This window comes from Zeugodacus cucurbitae, chromosome 4 (assembly GCF_028554725.1).
Source record: "Zeugodacus cucurbitae isolate PBARC_wt_2022May chromosome 4, idZeuCucr1.2, whole genome shotgun sequence".
Lineage (NCBI taxonomy): Eukaryota > Metazoa > Arthropoda > Insecta > Diptera > Tephritidae > Zeugodacus > Zeugodacus cucurbitae.
In genome coordinates, this window is record NC_071669.1 from 12,248,267 (window position 1) to 12,255,127 (window position 6,861).

Here is a 6,861-nt window from a genome sequence, read left to right on the forward strand (position 1 = left end):
GATACACTATATCCAAGGCTATACACTCATTGTATTTTGTTAAGACATTTCAAATATTTATCGATATATGCGGAATAAAGCCCACTGTATTTCTTATATATATATTTGGCGTAGGAACCGCTTTAAGCGATTATAGCCGAGCACTGTATTTCTTAAAGACCTATAATAGAAGTATATAGGAGCTAGGGGAAGTTATCACCCGATTTTAACCATTTTTGATAGAGATATATATATATTAGAAGAAAAATTCAATGGCTCTCAGGGTGCCAAGGAATATGTGTACCAAGTTTCATTAAGATATCTGAAATTCGTAAAAATTCGAATCCACTCGTCATACTGACCACTTTGCTGCACATAACGCTATATCAAGCTCTTTTATTTCTGGGAGATATTCTTTTTTTTATAATACTCTGCGATGTTGCGAGAGTATAAAAAATCGATGGAATAAGTGATATAATCAATTTTTTTAGAAATCTGGTACCAAACAACAGTTCTCGAGGTATTACAGAGATATGGTAAAGCCACTGGCAGCCTTAACTGCTTACTTGACACCCAACCATCTAGAGCTCGACTTCAAAGATAATAATTTTATTCCCGGTTCTTGGCTGAATCCACGTCTGACAGAAGCTTAACAAAAGCATTTTGGTAAGACTTCACTTCCACAGCTAAGAAACCTAGCTCGCAACTAAAGATTAAACATTTTTGAATTTTATTTAATTACCGTCTGAACCGAATATAAAAAAATCATTATGTGTCAAAAGACCCCAATACCCTCAACTAAAGATTTGATTATGTGTTCTATAAGGACACCCTGTCTAAACTGCTGTGATTACCAGGGAGAATAGGTAGTCTTCTTTGCTTTGTTGTAAAAGGTCTCGAAAGCCGCAATTTGAAGCGCTTATCCATTACATATGGAACTGTTTTCTCAAGTTTTTCATGCAGGGACGTAAAATACAAGATAAGTTGGCGATCATGCCATGAGAGTTTCACCGCACAACGCCGGATAGTTTCATTTGCAAGTAAGTTTATTTTTATTTAGCCGCTTATTTATACAAAGATCTCTAAGACGCCTCACAACCTTGTAAAATGCCGCACGTGTTAAGTATTAATAATGCACAGAGTCATCTTTATGATTATTTATATTTGAGTATAACTTATTTTAAGTAAATCCAAAATTCGATGTACTTGTAAGAAATTAACAAGACCAAGCCTTTTACTTGAGTTAGAAACTCCACATTGATTTTTGAATTTTTCTTGGTTCGATAGTTTAGTGAGTGCTGAGTGGCCTATAGAGAACCTATACGTTTGATAGTAAAGAGTACGTTTCCTCGACTGTTTCTTGCAGGGGCGTAAAATGCTTCTAAGTTCTAAGTAAATATATCGTTGATTTAGTAGTTTAATTTAGTGTTCTGTAAAGATATCTATGGCGGTCCCATCAACTTGTAAAATGTTGTTCCCTTTTCAATATGATTATGATATTTTACACAAACATTTCGCATATTTCTCATTTATATTGTAACTGTAACAAGTACTTTACTATCATTTCGGAAAGTTAGCTCAAAGCTTCAGCTAGGGATCGTGTAGATAACTTTATTAAAAGTAAAATAAATAAAAACATATTTTTAATTTTAAATATTATATAAAATATTTAAAAAACTCGACGCACTTGTAAAAAATGTACAAGAAACCTACAAATTTGATGGAGCTTACAAAAGCCGAAATGGCCAAGTGGCTCAATAGCTTCGATACGGTGTTCTCGGATTGTGATGGTAAGTGGTGAAAGTGAATATCAGAAAAGTGTTTAATAATCGAGAGCACTAATTACTCTCTAAATGCTGTGGCATAATTGATTTTTTATCGTTCACTTAATAAATATTTATTCCAACTCGTATAGGCGTACTTTGGACACAAGGTTTACTGATATCACAACCTATAGACGGTGTACCCGAGGCTATTGCACTATTTAAATCGCTTGGCAAAGATGTTTATTTTGTCACTAATAACGGTATAGTCACGCGCCATGAAATCTGGGAAAAAACTAGGACTTTTGGTTTGGACATAGATGAAACCCGCGTCATAGCCCCTATACAAACAATTATTGATTTTCTGAAAGCGCGAAATTTTCAGCAGAAAGTCTATGTATTAGGGCCCGAAGCTATACGCACTTCATTAAGTGAGGCGGGTATTGAGAGTTTCGGAGTTGACCCAGAACTTGTACCTGGTAAAATAGATGATTATAGTGCACAACAAGTGGTTGCAACGCAAGATAATGATGTAGGTGCCGTTGTTGTAACCTTAGATGTAAATTTCACATACGCCAAATTGTGGAAAGCCACCAATTATATCAGTTCGAATGCAGATTGTCACTTCATCTCTACTAATTTAGAAGCAGTTCATTGTTATCCTGAATATTGTGTGCCTGGTACTGGTGCGCTTCTGAGCGCTGTGGAATCTTGTGTGGAACGTAAAGCCTTGCAGTTGGGTAAACCGAATCCGGAGATTTGTGAGGCACTAATCAAATCGGGGAAAGTTGTACCAGGGCGAACACTCATGATTGGTGATACGTAAGTTGAAGCATAATAAATAGGCCGGAAAGCAAATAATTTAATTTGGTTTTTATCAGCTGCGAGATCGACGTTTTATTTGGTCACAGATGCGGGTTTCAAACTCTTCTTGTGGGTACAGGTCCTAGTATAGACCATGAATTAAAAGAAGTGCTACAGAATCCAAATGCAAATCCAAATTATATACCCGATTTCTTTGTGCCCTCTTTAGGTGATATAATGAAACTTGTTTAAACATATGTATATTTTATGTATGTGTACTATATATTAAAATTAGTAAAATCACATAATGGTTCAAATAATTTAAATTTATTTTAAACAAAAAAATCGACGGTTTAAAAACCATAATTACTTGTGTATAAATATATTTTATTATTCTTTTATGGAATCCATAAGTGTAACTTCATATTTTTTGTTCGCCATCACACGAGATACAGAGGGACTCTTTTAAAATTCTGCCTCGATAGTAAAATTTGGTCGAAAAGTTCGATTTATGGAAGGAAATTTGTATGAAATTTGACGTCTATTGCCGATTCAAGTGTTCGAGTTATGGAGATCTTCGAGTTATAGAAGTTCGAGTTATGCTCTTTCTCCCTCTTGAGGTTAACAAAGTTCACTTTACTTCTCTGAATGTATTTACTGTCCTATAATGATAATTTGTCTCATTCGTTATGGTTACTTAAGTACTTTGTACTTTGTTGTAAAAAGTCTCAAAAGCTTTAATTCTAAGGGGTTTTTACGTAAACTTTGGAACTCTTTTCTCAACAGATTCTTGCAGGTATGTAAAATGCTTGTAGTTTTAAGTAAATATAGCTTCGGTTTAGTACTTTCAAAACTGTTTACTATAGTTTTCGAGATTTTGCTGGATCTATGTGTTTTAGGCCACTGACTGCTTTAAGGTATTACATGGTTTTCACGGCTTCAAAGATTTACTATTTTATTGTCTTTTTAAATGATGCAATATTTCTAGAATATTGTCACAAGATTTGAAGTCGATTCCAGTAATATTTGTGGAAAATTAGTCTGAAGAAGTGTCCGCTCTAGAGTTGCTTTATTGCCAGGAAAAAAACTCGTTTTTCTCAAAATTTTCAACTGATATTAATAAAATTGTATGCAAGTCTTCGAGATACAATTTATAGGGCCTTGGTCGAATTTTTCAATGAAAGCAACATAAAACAAATGAAAAAAATGTCGTAAAAACCTATTCCAAAAACAAGTAAGGAAGGGCTAAGTTCGGGTGTAACCGAACATTTTATACTATCGCAATTTATTTATTTAACTTAATTTATATTATATAACACACAATTTGACCCACATATTCGTCATATATATTGCATAAAGTCCATTGAAAGTTGGAAACCCTAATATTAGGTTAGAAGCACCGAGGTCCTCATGTTCGATATATGGGGCCTTGAAAATCTATGGTCCGATTTCGGCGATTTTTAGAAATGGGCTGCCACACTATAAATACAGTATTTGTGCAAAGTTTTGCACCTATATCTTCACTAGTGCTTACTTTATATATTGTAAAGTAAACGATTCAGATCATCTTCTAAGTTCTGGTATATAGGAAGTAGGCGTGGTTGTGATCCGATTTGGACAATTTTCACAACGTATTATTGGGAGGTAAGGAAACTATTACAAACCAAGTTTCATTGAAATCGGTCGAGTAGCTCCTGAGATATGGTTTTTGACCCATAAGTGGGCGACGCCACGCCCATTTTCCATTTTGTAAAAAAAATCTGAGTGCAGCTTCCATCTGCCATTTCTTATGTGAAATTTAGTGTTTCTGACGTTTTTTTTTTAGTAATTTTCAACCTAACCTTTGTATGGGAGGTGGGCGTGGTTATTATCGGATTTCTTTTATTTTTGAACTATATTAAGAAGTGGTTAAAAAAACGACTGCAGAAAGTTTGGTTTATATAGCTTCATTGGTTTGCGAGATATATATAAATAACCAATCTGGATGCGGGACCACGCCCACTTCCCCAAAAAAATTACATCCAAATATGCCCCTTCCTGGTGCGATCCTTTATTCCAAATTTTACTTTTATAACTTTATTTATGGCTTAGTTATGACACTTTATGTGTTTTTGGTTTTCGCCATTTTGTGGGCGTGGCAGTGGACCGATTTTGCCCATTTTCGAAAGCAACCCTCTCACGGTCCCAGGAACATGTGTTCCAAGTTTCATTAAGATATCTAAATTTTTACTCAAGTTACAGCTTGCACGGACGGACGGACGGACAGACAGACAGACGGACGGACAGACATCCGGATTTCAACTCCACTCGTCATCCTGATCATTTATATATATAACCCCATATCTAACTCTTTTATTTCTTGGTGACACAAACAACCGTTATGTGAACAAAACTATGATACTCTGTGCAACAGGTTGCGAGAGTATAATAATTTTTTCCCTTGGTCCTAATTCAGTTTAAAATGATCACACAGATTTAAGCTTCAAGAGCATTTTCCCATAGACTTGAATCCGTCGTACTCTCTCGCAGCTTACAAAGACCTCTGCTACTTTATTTTATATTTTATCGAAGGTCCTAAAAGGACTGTTTGTCTCATTTGCTGTGGCTGCTAAGGACAATAAGTAGATCTTTGTACTTTGTTGTAAAAATTCTCAAAAGCCAAAAGCTTCAATTCGAAGGACCTTTTACGTGAACTTTGGAACCGTTTGCTCAACTGATTCTTGCTGGGACGTAAAATGCTTGTAAGTAGTAAGTAAATATATCGCTGATTTATTAGTTTAATTAAACATCTCAGCATTTTGTAAAATTATACTCCTCCTATCATAAGTATTAAAGGGCTTCCGACTATGATTATATAAATTTACACGACCCTTTCTATTTATCATTTATATATTAATTGCAACAAGTGCTTTGCTATCAGTTTTGTAAGTTAGTTCAACGAGCGTGGTAGAGACAGCTTAGATTACTTTATTAAAAGTAAAATTTATAAAAAAATATTTTTAATTTTATATACTATAATATATATGATAAAAAAAACTCAACGTACTTGTAAAAAATGAACAAGAAAACTAAAAATTTAATGGAGCTAACAAAAGCCGAATTTTCCAATTGGCTCAATAGCTTCGATACGGTGTTCTCGGATTGTGATGGTAAGTAATGAACGTGAATATCAGAAAAACTTTCAATAAATGAGAGCGCTATTTCATTCTATACTCTGATTTGTTTACCGTTCACTTAATAAATATCCACTCCAACCCGTACAGGTGTACTTTGGACACAAGGATTATCGAAACCACATGCGATAGACGGTGTACCCGAAACTATTGCACTATTTAAATCGCTTGGCAAAGAGGTTTATTTTGTCACTAATTACTTTTTTAATACTCGTCGTGAAATCTGGAAGAAAGCTACATCATTTGGCTTTGATATAGATGAAAGCCGCATCATAGCGCCAATAAACACAATTGTTGAATATCTGAAAGCGCGAAATTTTAACAAAAAAGTTTATGTATTAGGGCCCGAACCTATACGCACTTCATTAAATGAGGTGGGGATTGAAAGTTTCGGAGTTGGCCCCGAAATAATACCGGATGGACTACGTAACTTTGTTGCACAACAATTGGACGAAAAGCAAGATGATGTGGGTGCCGTTGTTGTAACCTTAGATGTAAATTTCACTTACGCAAAATTGTGGAAAGCTTGCAATTATATTCAGTCAAATGCAGATTGTCTTTTCTTGGCTACTAATTCTGATACGGTGCATCGTTATCCCCGATATCGTGATCCAGGTACTGGTGCACTATTGGCCGCATTGGAGTCTTGTGTGGAGCGTAAAGCGTTGCGATTTGGCAAACCGAATCCGGAGATTTGTGAGGCATTAATCAAATCGGGGAAAGTTGTGCCAGAACGTACACTCATGATTGGAGATATGTAAGTTGAAGCGTGATAAATTGCATGGGCAATTATCATTAAATTAAATTAAATTTGTTTTCTTCAGCGCCCATGTCGACATTTTATTTGGTCATAGATGTGGGTTTCAAACTCTTCTTGTAGGTACAGGTCCTAGTATAGACCATGAATTAAAAGAAGTGCTACAGAATCCAAATGCAGATCCAAATTATATACCCGATTTCTTTGTGCCTTCTTTAGGTGATCTAATGAAACTTATTTAAGAATATAAGTGCACGATGTATTACAATGAATAAAATGTAATAATGGTTTAAATAACTATTACACGGTGTTTGGTAAAATGAAATTTCTTAGGTTAATCCTTCAAAGAACCTAAAAAGCTATGTGAAAAGCTTAATTTGCTCTA

General features: G+C 34.9%; 2 protein-coding genes across 2 annotated transcripts; both read left to right on the plus strand.

Annotated features, from left to right (window-relative positions):
- Nucleotides 1–1,529: 1,529 nt before the first annotated feature.
- On the plus strand, nucleotides 1,530–2,876 carry LOC105210143 (uncharacterized). The gene is made up of 3 exons (XM_029038196.2): nucleotides 1,530–1,769; nucleotides 1,895–2,564; nucleotides 2,624–2,876. The coding sequence occupies exons 1-3, from the start codon at nucleotides 1,676–1,678 to the stop codon at nucleotides 2,796–2,798; spliced, it is 939 nt and encodes a 312-aa protein (XP_028894029.1). The 5' UTR covers nucleotides 1,530–1,675; the 3' UTR covers nucleotides 2,799–2,876.
- Nucleotides 2,877–5,458: 2,582 nt separating this feature from the next.
- Nucleotides 5,459–6,776, plus strand: LOC128919711 (uncharacterized). The gene is made up of 3 exons (XM_011180938.3): nucleotides 5,459–5,695; nucleotides 5,810–6,476; nucleotides 6,544–6,776. The coding sequence occupies exons 1-3, from the start codon at nucleotides 5,602–5,604 to the stop codon at nucleotides 6,716–6,718; spliced, it is 936 nt and encodes a 311-aa protein (XP_011179240.1). The 5' UTR covers nucleotides 5,459–5,601; the 3' UTR covers nucleotides 6,719–6,776.
- The last annotated feature ends 85 nt before the right edge of the window (nucleotides 6,777–6,861 follow it).

Bases quoted from the DNA above. Each gene is read 5' to 3' on its own strand.
- LOC105210143 (XM_029038196.2), top strand. From the start codon at position 1,676: ATGTACAAGAAACCTACAAATTTGATGGAGCTTACAAAAGCCGAAATG. The intron at 1,770-1,894 runs GTAAGTGGTGAA...CAACTCGTATAG, and splicing joins GGTGTTCTCGGATTGTGATG to GCGTACTTTGGACACAAGGT. The intron at 2,565-2,623 runs GTAAGTTGAAGC...GGTTTTTATCAG, and splicing joins ACACTCATGATTGGTGATAC to CTGCGAGATCGACGTTTTAT.
- LOC128919711 (XM_011180938.3), top strand. From the start codon at position 5,602: ATGAACAAGAAAACTAAAAATTTAATGGAGCTAACAAAAGCCGAATTT. The intron at 5,696-5,809 runs GTAAGTAATGAA...CAACCCGTACAG, and splicing joins GGTGTTCTCGGATTGTGATG to GTGTACTTTGGACACAAGGA. The intron at 6,477-6,543 runs GTAAGTTGAAGC...TGTTTTCTTCAG, and splicing joins ACACTCATGATTGGAGATAT to CGCCCATGTCGACATTTTAT.